This window comes from Aulonocara stuartgranti, assembly GCF_965226115.1.
Source record: "Aulonocara stuartgranti genome assembly, chromosome: 3".
NCBI lineage: Eukaryota > Metazoa > Chordata > Actinopteri > Cichliformes > Cichlidae > Aulonocara > Aulonocara stuartgranti.
In genome coordinates, this window is record NC_138941.1 from 46,656,766 (window position 1) to 46,679,660 (window position 22,895).

Sequence of the window (22,895 nt, forward strand, 5' to 3'; positions counted from 1 at the left end):
TAATTTCTCATCTTTGCCTCAGCTGCCATATTTGTGAAGGGGGCTTTTGGATCGTGATTAGAGTAAAAGTGCATTTTCTCTGTGTGCGTGTGGGTGTGTGGTGGGTATTGATATTCATTCAATTCAATTCACCTCCAGTTTTTTCCGCCTTGCTCAGAAGCTGTGCTGACTCGCTCCCTGGTGACACTGAATCTTGAAAGCGATCAAGAGTCAGTCAATATCTTTGATCACGATTTCACTTCTGTGCCTCTACAAAGCCAATTTGCGAGTATGTCTTGCAGAAACACAGCTGTGGTATTTGGAGTTTCTCCCTCCCACCTCATTGTTTCTACTTCTGGGTGTTCGTGACAGGCACTCACACAGCGCCAGATAAAGTCTGAACTTTCCTAATTAATAAATGCATAGATTAGATTCAGCATTAACCACAGACAGAGATTTGATGTGTGCCTAGGCCTGTCTGACTTTGGTCTCAGTTGTTGTGCCTCTGCTTTCCAAGCCTTTGTACGATGGGCCAATATGTACTAAAAACAACCAGCAGGAAACCCCAAACAATGGCTGAGACAGCCAATTTCCATCGCTTCTCTCCCAATCGGTCCTCCTCTCTCTTCCCTCCAGGGAGGCTGTTAGTCTCTCCTGGGAGCGTTTAATGCTTAGACCACCTAATCAAGGATAAAACTCAATGGAGAGAAAGGAAGGACATAGGAGAAAATAAAGAAGAGAGAATTATGTTCATGTAATTACGAGAATAGTTAGAAAGATGAATGAGAATAAGCAAGTGCTTTAGAGAGATGGCGAGTCGAGGGTCATATAGAAGTCAGTGTTTTTAAAATTGATTTTTTTTTTTTTTTAAAGGCTAAAAGCATCTTGTTCAAATGGGTATCTGACACATAACCCTAACCCTAGCCACCTGAATTTCTCATCTTTCCCAGCATTTCTAGCCAATGATTGTCCAAAAACATTTTCCCCCACATTTATTGATCTAAAGTTATCGCTGATAATGCTTACTTTATTTTAAGATTTTTAATGAAGACAGTCATTTTAATAGCATGCCAATTCTAAAACAAGATACTTCTCGGGTATACACGAAATGACCAAAAACAACTCAAATGCACCCATTATCCAACGTGACATAGCATGTAAGCTAGCTACTGTGTCAGCTCTTTGATCCTTTGTGTTTTAGTGATTATGCAAATGGATAAAAACTCAGTATGTGAAACCTCCACTAGAAACAGTCGATTGATCAGAAACCACACACCGTTATCACAACAAACTAAATAAATAATTGTCATCAGCATCAGTGAGTCTGTGATCAGACCGGGAGCCTGCTATGGTCCGCTTGGTCCGAGTGGCCACGTAAGGAATGACTACTTAGCCACTGGGTCTCCAGCTGCCTGCAGTGGAATATAGATAGATAGATAGATAGTTGTACAATGTAATGCAAAACTGTGTGGTCACAAAAGTAGGCAGGCATGCGGATAAAAAAGGTTTCTCGTGTGAGGATTTGGGACATTATAGTACTGTTAGTACTGTCAATATTAGAGATGGCACGATACCACTTTATTATGTCTGATATCGATATCATAAATTTGGATATCTGCCGATACCCATATGTATCCGATATATAGTGTTTTTTTTAATCAATAAAACTGGTTTTTTTTTTTGTTTTTTTTTATATCTTGCTGCATTTTTATAAGTTCGTACTCAAGTACTCGTACTCAAAAAAAAAAAAAATAAATAAAAAAAATAAATAGGGAACCACCCTCCGCCTTGTGATGCTTAATCGACGTAATTGACTTTAATTTAATGCACGTGTATAAAAAAATACACAGAAATAAATTATTTTTCCACAATAATTAAATAGATTCAACATCTTTCTTCTACAGAATTGCAGACTGCACAGATGGTATCTTCCCAAAGGAAAAAGTACTATAGCTTACTAGGGTATATTAGACTTAATAGTTACTATATTCAGTAATGGACTTCAGATGAAAACTTTGGGTGTAAGATTCAGATAATTATTTATTAAAAGCTAGACATTTTAAATGGGAATAAGAAAGAAAAGTATGTATTTTATCATATCAGTTTTTTCTCAAATTTCTTGGTAATAACAAACTTATGGAAAAGGAAGACTTTGCCAAGTTAGGCAGAAAGGCATCCTACTACCAACTTGTTCCCATCTGAGGGTGTCAGATACTGATGCTTGATAGATGCATGTGTGAAGTCTGCTTTAGTTTTGGCCTTAGACTGTGCACAGCAATATTGAACAACTACAGGTAGTGAGATGGTCCTCTTTAAAAGACTCATGATGCTTTAGGGGGGCTGGGTGGTAGAACAAGCATACAGCGGTTTGTTTCCTCAGGGGGTGTTTGGTACTCTGCATACTTTTGATTTTGCTGATTCATGTAATATTCACTTGTCTTTTACTGTCTTTTGGTTACTGGTTTAGACTCTAAAAGTACTTTGTCAGGTTTGGGAATAGATTGCAGCTCGGGTTAAAAAGGCCAAAGGCCATATATGACAGATTGGAAGAGAGACCCATCTCAGTATTGCCTAACCTGGTGCGTCACAGCATGGGACCCCAAAGGGCCCCGGGACTTTCCTCTGAGAACTCAGCGGCTTTGATAAAACGCCAGGTATTTGATTTGTTGGAATGAGAGCAGGCTTTTCCATTTTGTTTGCCCTAAGGTGAGATGGGAGTGTCTGTACCTTGGTTGTTGAGAGGTTTTAATTAAAACCACAAGAAACGTCAAAGGAACACCCAAGTTCTTATTAACTACCTGAGAAAAATGACTGTGTACACAGTCGTTGGTGTATCCTCTTGGCACGAGGCGTACACGAGCTTGTGACCTCCCTGAGGCTGGGTGTGTGTGACCTCCTGATCTCGAACTATGGATCTTTTTGCTTTTAAAGCAAAGGGGATAACCACTGTTTATTGCACTTTGGGGAATTATTGGTATTTGCTAACAGTGCAGGTAAAAAAAAAACCAACAGGTAGCTTTACTGGGTGAGTTTTTGCAGCATTTTCTTTCTCCATATTTTGTTTTTCTCTTAAACACAGTACAATATCAAAACCCCAGCAACCCAAACCTGTCACACTAAATATTTTCCACAAGTAACAGCCTTTCTGAAAGCCCACATAGTTATTCTTTGCAACTTCAAGAGATGTCACAGCACAAAGATTTGCAAGACCACAAGGTGCTGTATAACACACCGCTGTGAAAACCTTCCCCCCCCCCCCCCCCCCGTGTTTTCAAGGACAACACACTCAGAAAATACTACCATCATCATTTCTTCTTCAGGGCAGGATACTTGTAAGTGTCAGCTAGGAAAATTACAGTCTGATTGATTACACCTCAGTGCATCAGGAATCAGGATGGAGGGCCGTGGCTCTGTGCTTTAAAACAGGGTGCTGGAGTAGGATGGAGGGCATTGACGGTGCAGGAGGAAAGGCAGTAGGGAGGTGAGGGAGGGAGAGAGGACGCCAAGTGGGAGAGTCATTAAGGACATGAGTGGAGACAGGGACGGTCTGGCGAGGACACCGGTGAAAGTGCTGATGGTTGCAGGACACGCCGCTTTCCCTTTCCTGTGTGTGTGTGTGTGTGTGTGTGTGTGTGTGTGTGTGTGTGTGTGAGTGATGGGAAGAGATCTGGGGGGAGTGAGAAAACACTGTGTGCAAAGTTACACTACAAGTCGCCGCCGCTGGTGTCCTAGATAGTGAACGGCCCATTTGTTTTAGTGACGTCACTAGAGCACTACAGTGCCTCAGCACCCTTTGGGATGGCGAGGACGCAGACTGTGGCAGAGATTTAAGCAAAGGGGTGAGGCGTTGTGAGTTCTTATGAAAGCCGGGCGTTTGACCGAGCGAGACGGTGCGGACTGGGAGGAAAATAAACGACAGAAAGAGAGGTGTGGAAATCTGCTGACTCAAGCACTGTGTCGAAGATCATGGGGAGGGAGGATGTTATTTGTGTTGCGTTTTGAGAGCTCGCCGTGACTCTTGATAGGGGTCACTAGTGATAATCTGAAAAGCTTGAATGCACACATGAACAAAGTCACCGCACATGTGCTTCCTATCAGCTCCTCCTGCACAGCAGTAAAGATGATTAGTGGAGAGACAGAGATTGTAGTACACGACTATAGTGTGTGCACGCTTATCTCTTATACCCAAACATCCTATCTTTAAAAAAAAAAAAAAAAGGTGGAAACTCCAGGGTGACCCACACACGCGCTGCAAACTTCTTTATGCTCCTTCAGGCAGATAAACAAGTTTTTCCAACTCAAGTAAATTGGCTGCATCTATGTGATCAATAGAAGAAAGCAATGGGCGTGTGTGTGTTTTGTTTTGTTTGTGTGCCGCCCTCCTACTGCGCTCAGCAGATTCAGCCATCCAGAAACTTGGAGGCTACAACGAGCTCAATAGAGATTCTCCCAGCCAGTGGTGTCTGCATCTATTTTTCTTTTGTCACTTTTTCCCTGTTCAATAGCGGCTCGGGTTATTGATTTGACATAATGCTGAGCTGATTTTTTTTTCTTTTTAATTCCACTTCTAACTGTAGCCTTATGCATAGCAGGTGTGTCCATGTATGCTAAAAAGATCAGAATCAGAATACTTTATTGATCCCTGGGGGAAATTATTTTTTGTTACAGTGCTCCATTATAAACCAACATTAAGACAAGACGGACAATACACTAACTAAGAATAGTACAATATATACATACATAAGTCACTCATAAATAAATAGCTGGAAAAGAAACATGTGTAGTTGTAGCAGTAACCAGTGTGTTAAGTGGATGCGTTGTACAGGGAGATGGCCACAGGCAGGAAAGATTTCCAGTGTCGTTCAGTGGTGCTTTTCGGTAATCTCAGTCTCTCACTGAACGAGCTCCTGTGACTGACCAACATGTCATGGAGTGGGTGGGAGGTGTTATCCAACATTGTCTTTATCTTGGACAGCATCCGCCTCTCCGACACCACCTTGAGGGAGTCCAGCTCCATCCCCACAATATTGCTGGCCTTACGGATTAGTTTATTAAGTCTGTTGGCATCTGCGACCCTCAGCCTGCTCCCCCAGAGATGAAAAGATGTGCATGGAGGTGAAGTAAGAGACTCAGCTTTAGGGGCGTCAACCATGGCCTCTGAATTGTCCCAACTCCAATCTGGCCTGCTGGAGGGCTTTGGAAACTTTCCTAGTGACAAAGAGCTCCTCTGTGGCCTTCATATTACACTGAAGTAACCAAGTATTACATAAACATTTAAATAACATCCATCCATCTTCTTCCGCTTATCCGGGGCCGGGTCGCAGGGGCAGCAGCCCAAGCAGAGAAGCCCAGAACCCTCCCTCTCCCCAGCCCCTTCCTCCAGCTTATCGGGGGTAACACCAAGGCGTTCCCAGGCCCGCCAAGAGATAATCTCTCCAGCGTGACCCGACCCCTACAGTGCCTCCTGTGGGTGGTGGGTCTGCAGGAAGATGGGCCCATGTCCCTTTAGTGGGCTGTACCCGCCCGGGCCCCATTGCGTAAGGCCCGGCCACCAGACGCTCACCCTCGGGCACCCTCCCCGGGCGTGGCTCCAGAGCGGGGCCCCGGTAACCCTGTCCCGGGCAGGGTGAACTGGTCCCTCAATGGTCTTTTCATATGGGTCTTCTGAATCGCTCTTTGTCTGGTCCCTCACCCAGGACCAATTTGCCATGGGAGACCCTACCAGGGTGCAAAAGCCCCCAGACAACATAGCCCCTGGGATCCCTGGGACACACAAACCCCTCCATCACGATAAGGTAGTGATTTGCGGAGGGGCATTTAAATAACAGGTTCCCATATTCTTCACTATCAACAACAGAAATTTCTATGATTTATAGTGCGTCTATACAAAAATAACCCCAGAAATTGGCAAACACTGAGCAAGCAGAACTTTAGTAACTTTACATATATTGTTCTTACAATTTAAGCCCAGCGAGTCACACTAAGAGTCTTCTTCCATTTACTACAGCAGTGTTTCTTTATCATGTGGAAAAACTGAGATGTACTATTGTACTTGAGCCACTTTTTTTATTTTTTTATTTAGATATCGGAAGGATTCCATGTGTGGTTAAACTTAACTGGTTTCACTGGTTTGACATCCCTATTTGAGAGGGTGATTTATGGTAAAATTACTGCTATCAAAGCTAACAGTAGGAAATGGCAAGAGTGAGATGAGTAGACTCAGAGTAGAAAAGCGCTATATAAGAACCAGTCCATTTACCATATGAGGACCTTAGGGTCTTGTTCAAAATTTAATAGTGGGGCATTGATGTGGATGCTCTAACAGTCTGTGGTGGTTGTTTTCTGAAGTTCTGTTATGAAGCTTGAGATGAGTGTTTTCACTGTTTCCTTCTCGGCGTTTTGAAACCATATTTGATCAGTGAGCTGCAGATATGAATGAACAATTGTTGGTTCGCAGCTTTGCGGAGGGTCACAAGCCAGTTTACTAGTGCCAGTCTTGTGCTTGGATAAATAGGGAGTGTTGCATCAAGAAGAGAATCCGGCTTAAAATGTTTTCAAATCAAACACGTGTAATCAAGAATGAGATTTCCAAATCAGATGAGTCAAGGCCTGGGTTAACACAGGCAGTCTCCAGTGCTGTTGACAAGCAAGCAGGTTGCCGATGGGAAATGCACTACTGTTGGGCAAAAACAAAGGAAGAGGAGGAGGGCGGAGTAGGCATGTTAGGAGGCAGTGAGAGGAAAGGTAAGGTGGGATGTATGGACTCCAGGCAGGAGGAAGACCACAGAGAAGATTAATGGATGGAGTGAAGGACATGTAGAGGGTTGGTGTGACAGAAAGGGAGTGTAGCACTTCTTGTATTACCAGAGCTCTATTTAAAAAAAGAAAAAAAAAATCTTAAATGAAGACAAACAGCCACACAAACATCAACTGTTACAAAAAACATCATTACCATTAAGTTATGTCCTGAAAACCCCTCTTAACACAAGGCCTGATGAGCTCTACACCGCCATTAAAGACCACCGCTGTTTCTTCTTCACTGATCATCAACACACCCACAGTGCATCCACGTTTACGTGTGTGTGTGGGCACAGTTGCTTGTGAATTGGTCGTGAAGCTCCTAATCTTCCATGAAATGGCAGAAGCCCACGTTTCCAGTCATGCAGTGTGCACACTGAGTACTACCTCTCTTATTTAGCTGCTTTTTTTTTTTTAAGGTAATCTTGTTTTTACAGCATCCCTACTAATTGTTGCACCCTTTCTCTAAAAAGCACTGCCTGTGAGATGTGATTTTTGCTTTTTCTTTCTCCACTAGTTTCCCTTCAAGTGCCAGGTTTAATAAGTAGGACTGTAATTAGCCCTGCTGGTGCCACCACTCTATACTGTTACTGCACTTAAGACATTACATTTAACTCTATCGCTGCTTTTGATCTCTCATCAATGTGCTCTTGCAGCAAAAAAGCAGCAGAGTTCTCAAGAGATGTAACAATTTTTTTTATTTGTCTTTGGTATATTTTTTATTTATTGTTATGAAACCTGGTTTTGCTAAAAGAGAAAAACCTCCGTACTCTTCTATTAGGTTTGAACACATTTCTGACAAACTGAATGCATTTGGTAACACCTGGCACGCATATGTAAAATGAGTTGACGCTTATTAGCTACATATACATCTCTCAACAAATTGATGCATGCATAATTTTTATGAGAGCTAAATGGAAGGTGCAGGAGCAGCCTAAGCAGAGAAGCCTGGGCCTCACTCTCACTAGCCACCTCTTCTAGCTTTACTGGGGCAACGCAGAGTTGTTCCTAGACCAGTCGAGAGAGATAATCTCTCCAGCGTGTCCTGGATCTGCCCTTAAGGCATCTGCCTGGGAGGTGCCTAGGAGGCATCCTTGCCAGATATCCAAATCAACTCATCTGCCTCCTTTTGATGTGGCTTCCGAGTGACTGAACTCCTCACCCTATCTCTAACAGACGAGGCCTGCCACCCTTCAAAGAAAACTCATTTCCATCGCTTGCATCCGCAACCTTGTTCTTTTGGGTACTTCCGAGAGCTTGTGACCACAGGTGAAGGTAGGATGGTAGCTTCGCTTCCCACCCAGATCTCTCTCTCTCATTCCCACCACTTAACACTTTGCTGCACACTGCTCCAGTGTGAACTGGAGGCAACAGAACACCATCATCTGCGAAAATCGGAGATGATACTTCGAGGCCCCAGAACAGTCTAAATTTAATGTATTGGTGACTAAAACCTGCAGTGACGACTGTAGCTAGGATTATCGATTAAATTGGGAGGTGTAAGAAAACGGAAATCATTTGACTGCAGTGTGCTGTCTAATGACTTAGTGATAAAAAATTTTATCACTAGAGAGTAGTGGTTATCAGTGATCCAGAAGGAAAGCAGTCCATGAAAAATCAGCCTCGGCAAGCAAATCATCAGAAGACCAAAATCATCTAAAGGTGCAGTGGAGGTAATACATCATCAGAGTTGAGTAACAGAAGATTTCAAGCTTTTGAAATGGGTCGTAAGTTTGTTTGCTTGTTCTCAGGTGTCCAATATCATCTCAGACGCCTGAAATAATTTAAAGTCGTTGCAAGTGCCTTTAATTTACATTAACCCTCTGAGTCATAACCCTATCATAGCCCTATATTTTGGAGGTTGATCATCTGGATTATTTGGAAACAATGTGAGTGTCAGAATTATAAATTTCTTTGTCTCAATTGCCAAGACTGAGGAGAACAATGGGGGTTAACAAAGTCCCACTGTGACATAAAAAATTCAGCAGTCAGATCTGATGAAATCGGCTTCAAACCTCTGCTGACTTTGCCCCAAAGTAAGAGTTTAAATAATAATAAACTTTATTTAATATAGCACCTTTCAAAACAAAGTTACGTGCTTCACAAGACGAGATGGAACTGATGAAATGGCACGCAACTGAGACACGCTTAACAATTGTACAGCATTAAGAAAGGAAAAGTAGCAATACGAGGAAAATAGAAGCAAAACAACATAAACTAATTAAAAATAATATAAAATAATGCAGGGTAGTCACTAGGAAGAGATGGTGACACTAAATAGGATTACAAAATAAAAGTAGCTCAAACTGGAAGCACTGAGAAACTGTGCTTATAGAAACGTGTTTAGAAGTGATTTTAAAAGGCGAGTGGGTCTGCGTTGATCTGATTCTCAGGGAGATTGTACCAGAGAGTGGCCATCCTAACAGAAAAGGCTCCCCATCATCTTTAGTCCTCAAACCAAGAGACTGTGGGATGGCTAGTAGAGCCTGGCTGACAGTTGTTGCATTCCCTGAACAAGTTCATGAGAGTTGTCTCTGTCTATGCAGCTACCCTTGGAACAACTCTGAAACCACGTCTTTATCGATATATACTGAGGTTTCAAAACACCTCATTAAGGGTATGCTCTTGCCTTTATGAGGCAAAGAGTTAATATGGTCTCTTGTTGTGCATCAAATTAACCCCGAACAGTATCTGGAGATGAATTGATCAAGTTCCTACAAAGTAGAGTCTTAGTTATCTGCACACACCGGCACGGCTTTCAGTTCAACGACTGGGCGCTTCTTGCTGACGCACTGCTGAGATTCACGGGTAACTTCTTTTTAAAGTTATCGTGTTAATAAAACAAACTCTGTTGCTTTTTTCTTCAAACTTTTGTGCAGTTCTGAGCTTCAGAAGAGCTCCGTTACCTAACAATGTCTGCTGAGAAAATGAACTTTAGCTTGAATGATGTTTCCACTCCTCAGTTTGAGTACAAAGAACAGCTCTGGATAGACCCGCTGGAGGAAGTGTGAGACTATCCCAGCTACGACACTCTTTGCACTCGTAGTTCCCGACAGAGAAACGTCAGGAAAATTAAGTTGCTCCTGAAAACTGTATTCAGGTCGGTGTTTCAAACGGTGACTCATGTTGCTTGGCTTCCTCACTGACCTCCAGACATACTCATCATCCACCAAGACACGACTGTTCCCGTGAGGCGAGGAGCCCACACACGATTAGCCTTGTCACCTTGTAGGCAATGCTATCACACACAGGCACGAACAGATCTGCAGCCACAAAAGTTTAAGTGCGGAGAAATAAATATATATAGATGTATTTAATCGTATCCCTTAATCACCCACCCGACGTGTCTTTGTGACTCAGTTCCTTTCACACGTTGATTGGATTTGGAGGCTAAATGGTTGATTGCGTAAGAGAAGGAGAAATATAGGGTTGGAGAAAAAGGGAGGAGGAGGAAATTGAAGAAGGGAGCAGAATCCTGGGAAAGATCTGGACTAGTAGCAGGCCTTTTTTTGTGTGTGCGCGTGTGCTCATGTCCACGCGTCTGTTTCCCTCCCATGCGTTTCTGTGCTTGCATAAGAGCAGCTTTCATTCAACACAGCCCGATCACGACTCATTCTTCGTGTGTTAGTCACCACCTTTCATGGAACTGGGCTTGCAGTCAGTTCTGACGATTTTGTGCATGTGTGTGTTTTTCACAGAAAGTCAAATTGAGCACAGCAGCCAAAAATAATTCCCCCGTGGACTCCCTGAACTCAGTCTGGCGATAAGTACGCCTAACTGCCTCTTTTTTTATTCTCTACAAACAGGTGTTAAAATATATATATATTTTTACTTTATTTCAGTCAGACACTCCAGACTGCCTCCTCCCGGCTGAAGTAGCCCTAAAGCCAGAAAGTAAATCCAAAATAACCAAAGCTGTTTGTACTGGGCCTGAAAGCTGTAGAGAAGATTTCACTACAAGGATCAATGATTCCTGTGCCGGCTGACGTGGTTGTTCATTGACTCTCTGTACACATTGGCAGCTTCACAAAGAGATGAGCAGTAAATCTTTCAACTTCACTGATATCATATAAGGTGATCTCAGTAAGCTGCACAGAGCACACTCGTGTCTACCAACCAGGCCGGTTTATTTTTTAATTTTTACTTCTTTTTTTTTTTTTTTTTTTTTTTTGTAATGCCAAAGGGAGACAAGATGAAAAGGGTCTGTTGGCAGATTAGTGCTTCTGGATTTGAGCCTCAATTCACCATTATTTATTTTATTTAGATACAGAAAAGTTAAAGTTTGAACTTTACTTGAACTCTAATCTGAAAATCAAATGTTTTGACAGCACTGCCCTCTGGAATTGGTATACATTTTGGTAGATTTTTGAGTTTTTCCAAACCTACACTGGTTGTCTAAATAGCTGAAGGTGAGAAATCGAACTGGATTTGACTGTTTTCTCAACTGCCTTTAACATCGCACTCGGAGATTAAAATGAAATTGATTTCAAGTTCTGTTAATACTCCCTGTAGTGTTTCCTTTACTCTTTAAAACCTAGCACAGAGTATTTTGTCACATGACACTCTGTCAGGTCTGTAACAGGGAAACGCCGAGCCGACTGTGCAACTCTGCCAAATAAAAATGACATGTCCATTATTTGGACATATTTTTTGGATTTACTAGACAACATCAAACTGAAAACTTCAGCGACCAAATCTAATACCACCTATTTGTCACAATACTTTCAGTTCATTCATATTATTGAAAGAATTATTATTGAAAGGAATTCCAGATTTAGTAGCTGAACAGTTTCACAGAGTGAACCTAATGAATTATGAGGGCAAGAACAGGAAGTGTGTATGTGTATGCTGTCTAATTTTCTTACTAATTTTCAAGTTTTCCACTTTCCCTTCGAATTCCCAGGTATCTGGATTGGGCTAACAGAATTCTTTTGGGGTGAATCGGACCTTAATTTACAGAACATTTAGATGAACATCATGCTGTATTCTAATAAACCATGCTTTATTAGCTCCACTTTACAGGCAAGGACGTAATTTCAGTAACGCTTTGCTGTGTTTGCCTGTTGTTTCAGTCACATTTGTAGTAGGTGGGTGGTATATATTAGAGATGGCACGATACCACTTTTTTTTTTTTTTTGTCCGATATTTTTATGTCCGATGTCATAAATTTGATATCTACCGATATGAATCCGATAGTGTTTTAATCAATAAAACTGTTTTTTTTTTTATATCTTTCTGCATTTTGTATAAGTTCATACTCAAGTTTAAAAACAAACACTAAAGCTATTCTGTTATGCCTGTATGTAAAAAGACTGCATACAGGTATAACAGACTGCACAGATGGTATCTTCCCAAAGGAAAAAGTACTATAGCATACTAGGGTATATTAGACTTAATAGTCACTATATACAGTAATGGACTTCTATACATTTTACACCAGATTAAAACTTTGGGTGTAAGCTTCAGATAATTATTTATTAAAAGCTAGATGTTTTAAATGAGAATAAGAAAGAAAAGTGTGTCTTTGTGCCCCCTTTTCCCTGTTCATGCCCTATCGGCCCCCCTGGCTAAACTTTGCTGGATCCGCCCCTGCACAGTTACCAGCCGTCAGCTACTTAGAAAAAGATCCTGGTGTAGAAAGTAATATTAAATAAATTCTAACAACAGCTGATCAAGCTTAAACGTGCTGCTGTTGTTCAGCCGCTGGTTTCCTCTTTCTGGCTTGAAGTGAGCGATAAACAAACAAGAAAGACGGACTCGCAACAGAAAAGCCGATCAGCTGATCATTGATCAGTTTCATGATTGAAGTAGCAGCAAGAAGAGGCAGTCGCTCCATATATCAGTTGTTAAGCTTAACGCGGGAATGCTTAACAAACATTCAGAGATGGACTTACACACTTGCTTTACTTCTCTGGGATAACTTCCTCGGAGATGAAATGCCGGTTTGGTAGCGAGGCTCCAAATGCTCAACCAGACCGCTGACAGGTATCGCATGCCACAGCCGCTCTATCACGTGACGCATACTGCTCCGACGTGCTACGGTTATGAGCAGAGTTAAGCCATGTCGCAAGTTTTGTGATATTTAATGGATAGAATTACATTTTTTATTTGTCTCCGATACCTGATCCAGTAATTTAGGTCAGTATCGGACCGATACGTAATATCGGACCATCTCTAGTATATATATGTAATTGTGCTCCTACGTTTCTTCTCTGCAAATGTTTTATTTGCAAATACTTGGTGACAAATGGATAATTGAGCGATAGATTCGGTGAACTCCAGCTCCACCATCTGGGACTCCAGCTGGTTACGCTAGTGCTTCTTCTGCTCGGCAGCTTCAGCGAGCTTGGTGTAGCAGCACGTGAATCGGCACCACATCTGCTTATGGGTATGGTTAGAGTGACCCTTTGGCCTTGAGCTCGCAATGGATCTCCAGAGCAATACGTGGAGTGCTGCCACCAGCTGCAGTCCAAGATGATGGAGTTGGAGTATGTCCTACCAGTGGGATAAGATTCTGATATCCCACTGATAAGTCTGATAAAATCCCTACCGACCGAAACAAGTAGGGAATGGTCAGGGTCACATGGTTAGCTTTGACTGTTCTTCTAATGTAAGAGTGAGAGGATTGTCCACTAGCAGATCGTGCGCAGTGGCATTTTTTACTCGAATAAACAAAAGACCCTAAACAGAGAAACACTGAAACTCTGTAGGTTCAGACCATGTTTGTCTATATATTGAGTACTGCTTCTGTGGCAGACACACAAAAATCAGTAAAATATTACAGGGCTCAATAAGTCAGTTTAAATTTACTGCAGTTTGCTCCTGTTATCTACAAAGTTCCAGCCTTGGCATCTACTCCACACATAACCTGACTAATGGAGGGAAGAGAAAACATGCACACAAAAAAGCATGCTTTAGGTCAGCATAGACGCCATGGTGTTTCTACGGAAACCAGCAACTTGTGTACTCTCGAGGGTCGGATGTGGAGAAATGGATTAGAGAGGAAGACGTGTGGTAGCTCTGTATGTTGCACTGTAGAGGTGGAGGGGAGGCAGGGAGTATAGCCGTGATCTGAATGCATCAATAATGCATGAGGTTGTTCTCCAATATGCTAACATGAATTATTTGACAAGCAGTGCCGACCTGCTTCTCCACCATCTAGTGTCTATGCATCGTCTCACTGTCTCCTCTATTCTTAGACCGTTTCTCTAAATCTGAATCTCTGCGTCTTTTTCTTGGAACTGTCTTTGCTGAATAATCTGGGGCTCAGCGGGTTTCCGAATCTCCCACTCTGTCTCTCTCTGCACCAAGTGTTTCTTCCCCTTTTATAGATTTTTTTTTTCTCCCCCTCCTTTTAACCATATCCATGCATTTTGTGTGGGTTCTCTCTGCCTCCGCCTCTGTATGTGAGACCGAGGGAGAAAGGCAGGCTGTCGTCAAATGGACTTTTGATGAGGAAGAAAGCAGTTGGCGCACAAGAAGAGGCAGAGAAAGGGAGCTTATGAAGTTTATGAGCTCTTTTTCTTGCCATCTCTCCTTTGTTTCCTCTCTTTATCTCTGTGACCATCTTGTCTAAGTTTCATTTTTATCCTCGGTTCATTGCGACTCGACCAGAATACTAAACGGCGTCACAAAAACAAAGCCAAGGACAGTATCCTGTCCTTTCTGTTATTTTCTGAGTACTTTCGTGGATAATGTAGGGACACGCATTCAGCTGAAAGGCTCAATCTGTTTGTGGATCACCAGGAAAAACAAAAACAAGAAAACAACAATTTGAAAGCCATTCAGCAAGCAGCAAGAGCGAGTCTGCATTCATGCAAGTGGTTCTGTGAGACTCTATTTAAGCGCAGCTGTGCTTTGAGCTAAGTGGTAATATCACCATGGCAGCATCCTGAATTTAAGCAGGTATAATGCTTGGCATGTGCCAGAGATGCTCATGGGAAGTGAAATGACATTGCAGCCATTCAGCCTGCTACTGAAAAAGACAAATTACGGTCTGATAACGGCACCGCAAAGAAATTCATCATGTGAAGAACATGAATGTTGATAGCAGACCTCATCGCTGTCGAAAACGATTCACAATGCAACAGAAATCTGCTCTCCATTAAACGTTACAGAGGGTTGCTGAAATGCTCAAGTGCTGTTCTGTCCTTGAAGTTGCATTGTTGTAGGGCGGCTTTTTAGATTTTAATCTGTTGCAGTTTTGACTTCCAGCTTATTTTACAGCAGCCACTTGCCAAGTGGTTGGGAAATTCACATTTTTCACTTCCTTCGAGAGGTTTCCAGATGGTTGCGGACCAGTCTCTAGGTCCGTGTAACTGAGGTAGAGAGACAAAGACTTTGGTTAACAAGATCTATTTGAAGGAAATGCATTTCTGAAAGTTTGTCCCCGTATCGCTCAGTCTATTTTCAGTAGTGGATGAGTGTCTCAGCACTTCCCGGAAGCAATCGAGCAGCAGCCATGCTTGGATGTAGTGCAGTCCACAAAGGAGAGATGGGCCCAAATTTTATCAGCTTAGTTTTAGTTTTTACGTAGATTTTTTCATAGGCAAAGTATTAACTGGTTGAAACAATAGCGGGCAGATTAATTAACTTTTTTTTGTTAATTCATTTTTTTATTAAACATGTCAGACTTTGTCAGGAATAACCCAATGATGTTGTCAGACTTATTTTGATGCCAGTCTAAGCTATTCTTACATTAACTACCCTGCAGCTTCCTGGCCTTGACCTCAACTTAAACTTTAATGGTGACCGTAACATCCCTCCAATACCAGACCGAAAATCTCCAAATCAATGGTTAAGTTGTTGGGGACTGAATTTCTGTCCACAGCCTCCATTGAGGCTGTGGACAGCTACAGGTACCTTGGTGTTCATCTGAACAACAGACTGGACTGGACTCATAATTCAGACGCCCTCTACAGGAAAGGGCAGAGCAGGTTGTACCTGCTGCGGAGACTCAGGTCGTTTGGGGTGGAGGGCCCACTCCTGAAGACCTTCTATGACTCTGTGGTGGCTTCTGCTATCTTTTATGGTGTGGTCTGCTGGGGCGGCAGCATCTCTGCTGGGGACAGGAAGAGACTGAACAGGGTGATCCGAAGGGCCAGCTCTGTTCTAGGATGCCCTCTGGACCCAGTGGAGGTGGTGAGTGACAGGAGAATGGCGGCTAAGCTGTCATCCCTGTTGGACAACGTCTCCCACCCCATGCAGCAGACTGTGACAGCACTGAGCAGCTCCTTCAGTGGGAGACTGCGGCACCCACGGTGTGGGACGGAGAATTTCGCAGGTCTTTCCTCCCCACTGCTGTCAGACTCCACAACAAAGACTTTAACTGAACAAACACACACATCCACACATGTGCAATAACACTAAGTGCAATAATCTTTTCTGGCATCGTTGTATTTTTACTCAGTTGTATATAGCATTCGTATTCTATTTTTATCTTATTGTATATTTTTATTCTATTTTATTCTAATGTATATAGTATATTATTTTATTCTATTCTGTACAGCTGTGTACTGTATTTATTCTTATTGTATTCTAATTTTTGCATCATAACTTTTGCACTGTCCACTTCCTGCTGTGACAAAACAAATTTCCCACGTGTGGGACTAATAAAGGTTATCTTATCTTATCTTATCTTATCAGATGGAAGTTGAATCCCTACAGTGTGAATAGGGGTTTGTGTGTGTGCACACAGGCAAAAAAAAAAAAGGACAAGAACCAAATCACATTCTTTATGCCTTTTTAAACAGTCCCAGAGGCCTTGGAAACATCAGTGCAGCTGAATCCAACACATGCCTGCAAGTGTGTTTGTGCTCACAACCGCACATGCACACACACCCTCTCTTAGATCCTCCGACCAGCCAGTCAGGGCTGGTTATTTGCCAGATAGGGAATTGGCAAACTGGTAAATCTCAGATCATTTTAAGTCAGTTGGACAGAGACGGCCTTAAAAGTTAAGATGCTTTCAGGAAGCCCGAGGCCTGAGTTCCCAGAACTGTGGATAATAGCCAAGACTCCTTCCACAACAACGAAGTGAGGAAGACGTGGTAGCAGAACTGTTCACGAGAGACAAAATGTAAGTTTAGGTCTCTAATGTATAGACAGAGGCCAGGTTAACGTTTTTCTAAAGTTTTTCCAGTCAAAAATTGGATTCGGGTCTCCCTGCCGGTCTATAGTGGTCTCAGAAATCACCAAAAACATAAAGTAGCCACAGATGAACAAGTAACGTGGATGAGTGACAAAGCGTTTTTCCCACTGAAAACACTACGTCAGGATGAACAAAATCAAATTTTTGGGCTAAAGGAGCCACAGATGTATTTCATTTCAACTCTCTCTCTCGAAGAGGTTCAGGAGCCACACGTGCGGAGGACATTAAAAATATTACCTGCAGTTTATGAAAGTAATTAGTTCCAACGGAAGAACCGATTTGTTCTCATGTGAACTGAACATCAGCTATACTGTAGGATCATTGACTAATGATGGGAGCTCATGTTTTATAACCTTTCTCACATCTTTGAAAATGCCATTTCAGAACTTGTGCAATTAAGATGCTTGGAATAATAAAGCAAAGCATGCTTTACATAAGGCTAAGAAACAGCCAGATGTATCTGATGTCACTGGCTGAGTTCTGTAGTAGTAATTGGAAAACGAGGAGGAAAAACGTTGCAGTTGTCTCAGCTGATTCCGATTTTTCTCAAAGTATGACTTGCCAATACAGATTTTTGACAGCTTACACAAAAGATAGACTTTCTCCAACGCAAAACACTATTTTGATAACAAAACAAATTATTAAACTTTAGAATTTACCCCAAACCTCAGAAAGTTACAGGATCTTCTCTCATTAAAACGATTATTAACTATTAATGTACCTTACCGTACAAAATAAGGTGCACCTATACTGGCTTGTTGCTGGCTCTAAGATCCAAATAGCTTTAGCTTTGCCAACTTTGTTAGCTTCTTTAAAATGGCCATGTTCAGCTGGGCGATTTCAGCGTCTTATTTAATTTGTTGTCGTGAACATTTCCTCCGCACATCTTGGAACTTTGTGTCTTCACTTTAAAGTAATGTTATGCTAACATTATGTTAGAATGTGGCTATGAATGTTTTTCTTCTCCTTAGCAAGGTAAAGCCATTCATTCACAATTAGGAATGCAATACGGTGCCTGTTTTTGCCCCTTAACATGATACTGCAGCAACTTCACAGAGCCTGGTTAGTGTTTTATGTGCAGCTGATTTAGTGTGTCACAAATAAACACATGTGGTGGTACACTCTAAAAGTTTCAGTGTCACTACATGTTACATGCAGTCGGAGGGTTGGTGGGGCTTTGCCGACTTTCTGAGTGGGAAGTGTGACAACTGTGGGGTCTTTCAGTTTTACGACTTAAAACTCTGGATTTCCAGTGTCTGACTTCAAATGTTATGCAGCATTAGCACTGCTTCACACTGTGTGGTTTTTAAGTGCATGCCCAAGCAAATGGTCTGTTTCTGTACATAATAGTTCTTCTACATGGCCCAGGGCCTTGAAAGTCCTTCAAATTTAATGGGTGCAACATATAATGCAGTATTCGGGTAAGTAGTGTGGAAACTACCACACCTTGGTTTGAATGCACATACCTGTGGTTTACAGCCGCACAGGGCTTAGCTGGACAGCACCTTACTAATTCTTAAGTCAAGTCTGAAGTCGAGGACAGCTTGTACATAATGGTTAAAGTGGGATTGTTTGCAATGGAAGTCAGTAACACTGGTTTGTTGCTCTCTGCCAGATTGATTGAGACCTTTTTTTTTTTTTCTCCTAAAGTAAATATGCATGAGCTGCCAGGACCTACTCGGAGACTGTGGTCCTCCCAAAAGTCTGGCTCATTCAGCTCTAGCCAGAAAAATCAAAGATTCAGAAAGTGAATAAATAAAGTGCTGCACATTATTAATATTTCAACATTCAGAAACTCTCACATAGGGAGAAGAAAAAGCAAGAAACAAACAAAGTTAGCTGACCAGCAGCGGACAGTAGCAGCTCCCAGGTGCGAGAGAAAAAGCAGTCATGCTGTGCAAAAACCTTTCCTGGAAAATGGAAAGTACAAGGCTTCCCACACCTGCTCGGTGACATCAGATTTGTCAAAAAGAACAAGCGACTAGTATTTAAGAGTTGGCAGGATCAGGTTTCTTTACGTCACGCTGCAGTGGGAAAATGTTCAAATATAAACAAAGCTGTCAAGAAAGTCTAAATGGCAGCAGTGACATGATTTGTCACTGTCATGAGAGGACTTTTAGCTCAAGATTTGATCTCATTTGCAAAGGGCTGTTTGCATAATCGTTTATTATATTGTGCTGCCAACCCTCTCCTGCTTCCCAAAGGTTAATGATTTGCTTCCTCTTGCCAGTTCTGTGTGAGCTACTCTAAAGGAATCCTAAGAAACAAGAATAGAGAAGTTAATTTTTAGACACAGACTACATGCGCTGGAGGCAAATAAAACATGAGTATTTGGTCATCGCAGTGAAGTGTTTGAGTCAAAGCAGATACCACTGTGTACTTGATATTAAAGGAGACTTCCATATAAGCCTTTTTTAGTGGGTTTAAACTGTTATCTGTCTGAGGTTAGTGTGTGTGTTTAGGTAGATACTGTTTTATGTCTCCAGTTATTTAAATAGCCCTTATAACAGGAGAATTCATGCTGCAAATATGGCACTAAGTGTTTTTCTGTCCAGTTTTTGAAGAGGTTATGTGCAGATATTCAAGTTTCCAGGGGAGGAAGCCTAATGACTCCAGTAATACTTTATATCCAGATAAAAATCTCAACTTGGGGACTATGTAGTTGGTTGATTTGGTGGTCAGATTCCACATTTAGGTCACTGAGAGGATGAATCCTTGAGACTTTTGGGACATCTCCTGTCGCGCTTGCTTCAGAACCTGTAAAAGGTTCACACACCACACATGAACAGTAACAAACCTTTTCTACAGATTTTTGAAAGCATATTCATTTAACTTAGTTTTACCCAAAGGCAATAAAACATGCAGGTAGCTTCCTCAGTTTGTGGCGGTAGAATGTTTAGGTGACACAAAAACCCCTGGAGACACATGTTGTAGAACACATAGTTACCAGGTCATCTTATACCAGGTTATAGGATGTTCCACCCTTACTGTTTAATATTGAAACTATAAGCCTGGCCTGCAAATCCATACAGCTACAATAGTTGGGCAGCAGAAATGTTTCTGTCAAATGCAAATTGGGGAAAAGTGTTATAAAAATACTGAAACAGTAGCGTTTGTATAGCTACATGTAATATATTTTATTTATAGATCGCCAAATTAAAACAACAGTCTCCTCTAGGTGCCTCATATCTTATATGAATTCCATCAATGGTGCCAAATTTGAAATTGTCAGTAGGTAAAGGTAAAGGAAAAGTGGACTTGATGATATCGTTCTTGAGTAAATACATCTGTGGCACGGTTTTAAAAAATCCTGTGGAGCCTGCTTTTCAAGCTAATGCATTCACAAGGTTTTCAGTAAACTTGACCTCTGATTTTGACCTTGAAGTCACAGATTTTTAGTAGGTACATCTATGGTGTCAGTTCCTGCTACCAAATCCTGTCAGCTAGTTCTCCAGTTATGTTCCCAAAGTTGCCTGCCTGCCCCCTCGCCCAGCAGGGTGACAACAACACTCTAAGCTTTTCAAACTGAGGTGTCAAAATGAAGCCAGTGCACAAGTGCCCTGTGCAGGCCACCAGGTGATGATAGCTGGGGTTGGAAAGAGACGTCTGGTCCTATAGAAATCTATGAGAAAATGTTTTATTGACCTGACCTTTGTAAACACTTAGCTGCTGAATTTATGGGATCGTTAATTTTAGGACCTACTGAAATCTATTTTGTAAATCTTGCTCATGCCATGATTAATCGATTGTTGTAGTTTTATTTTTCTCAAGTGGTTTCACGTTCAGACCAGTCCCTCCTCGTCACATCTGGTTTTTTCCGTGACCAAGATCACGATGACAGAAACTCATCTTGGGGTTTTAAAACAGGACTTCAGTAACTGTGTGCGTCTTTTGCATCATCTGTGGGCTTTCCTCCGTCTTTCTAATTTGGCTCTGTGTTCTGTCAGAGCGCCACCCCTTAGTTTGACAAGGTCATAATTTCAATTTGTTGACTTGGTTTAGGACCAACTGTCTTTAAACTCTGTGACATCCCCATCAGCCCGTAGCTGTGTGGGCGCTTTTGTAGCATAGATGACACTCTGAACATGTCACCATGCTCCGCTTTGTCCAACTGTAGCCTCACAGATCGTGCATCAGCATTATGCTTTACTGATATGCAGTGCAATCCAGCTGTACATATGCTCAGTGTTGGTTTTGTAGAGATTTGAGGTAAAGGCTTTGGTCTGGCTTTGTATGCCAGCACATTTGATTTGTGAAGAAACAATGAAGATGCAACTAAAGTCCTGACTTTCAGCTTTGATTCAAGGGACTAAGCTTCAATATTGCATTAACTGGTGATGGGAAATTATTCATTTGTTCAATTAGATTTCAGTCTCTGGAAATAGTGGGGACTGTGTATAAAAGACAGGCTGGAATTTCTAAATGGTTGAAGCTGTATTTTTTTATTCCGCCACTTAAACCTGAAGCGGAGAATCAACACTTTAGTTATGTTGGATTGTTTCAGTTCAAATCTGTTTTACAGAACCAAACTTATGTCACTGTCCATTTCCAGACTCTTACTGTAAGTGTTTTTGGTTCATTTGCACACAGCCTTTTCAACCATCTGGGATTCATACAAGCAACCACATTAACAAATGCGGTGTAACTGAAATAATTCCAAGATGATTCCCAAGAAAAACACATCCATCGAAGGATTAAGCAGTGGGAAATGTATCTGTCAAAACTCCAGTAAATCCAGCCCTTTTGTCTGGGTTCATTTGTTTTATTTTTAAGTTTGCACTTTGCAAGCCTTAAATCAATCAAGTGTTAACTTTTGTTTTTCTTATTGCAGCGTTTCATCCAGTACCTGGCCTCCAGAAACACTCTGTTTAACCTGAACAACTTCCTGGATAAGGGAGCTCTGCAAGGTAAAGCACACACAAACCCCTGTGAAGATCATTCACAGCACAATTTCCTTTCAGAGAACCAGATGGGGGTTGATTTGCCTTGAGGTACATCACTCTGAACACCATAATGTTTCTGATAATTAAGAAAAAAGTGTTTAAAAGTCAAAAGTAGTGTCAAAATATTATTTATTACTCACACTGAGGATATTTCTTTCCCTCTGACAGTTTGTTTTTTTTGCTCCACCAGGTTATGACATGTCAACCTTCATCAGGCGATACAGTCGCTACCTGAATGAGAAGGCCATGTCCTACAGACTGGTGGCTGTGGATTTCACCAAGATGAAGAGAGGGTACACACACACTGTCATCTTTACTCTTCATTTCACACTTATCTTGTCACACAGCCGGAGACTGTGTTTATCTTTTGGCAATGCACTTAGAGAGAAGCAGTAGACAAAGACAGAACTAGCAGTTTCTCTGCAAAACCTCAAACTTGGACAGCAAACAAAGTTTTTTTGGGTTTTTTTTTTGTTGTTTTCTTTAGAGTTTATCCTGCAAGACATTTCAGACAAAACTGAACATTTTTCTGTTGGATGCATGTGAAATATTGCAGAAAGGGAAAAGCGAAAATATTGCATCCAGCTTGCTGAAATAAAGAAATAAGCAATTAGAATTAGGACGGGAAAAAACAAGCACATGAAACACAAGTTGCAGATAGTTTTCAGTCAACTTGAGTAGATTTGTGGTTTTCATAGACTGCACATTGGGGAAAGAAAATGGACTTCCGCTCCTGAAAGCTGGAGCTGAGTGATTGATAATAATAAATTCTAGAAAAATACTGAATGAATTGGAATCGCAGTATTTCACCAAGAGAATGAAACTATGTAGGAAGCATATAAAAGGAGAATAACAATGGGCCCAAAAATGTTTCTGTATCTGGCTGTAAACATGTTTACGTCTGCTTTAAAGTTGAATATCTTAACGTGAAAGTCTCATTTTTTGGGCCCACTCAAATGGCCACTAGAGGAACTGGAGATTTATGGGGTATTCAGGGGTTTTGGGGGGGGTTTGTTCTTTTTTTC

At 41.6% G+C, this 22,895-nt stretch overlaps 1 protein-coding gene across 2 annotated transcripts in view; it reads left to right on the forward strand.

The window, feature by feature from the left end:
- The window catches only part of LOC309697627 (phosphatidylinositol-binding clathrin assembly protein), a 110,306-nt gene that overhangs the window by 36,746 nt on the left and 50,665 nt on the right, over positions 1-22,895 (forward strand). For both annotated transcript variants that reach the window (XM_082519680.1, XM_082519681.1), the window contains exons 3-4: positions 21,759-21,834; positions 22,061-22,163. In XM_082519680.1, coding sequence (XP_082375806.1) covers positions 21,759-21,834; positions 22,061-22,163 — 179 coding nt within the window. The remainder of the gene's footprint in view (positions 1-21,758; positions 21,835-22,060; positions 22,164-22,895) is intronic.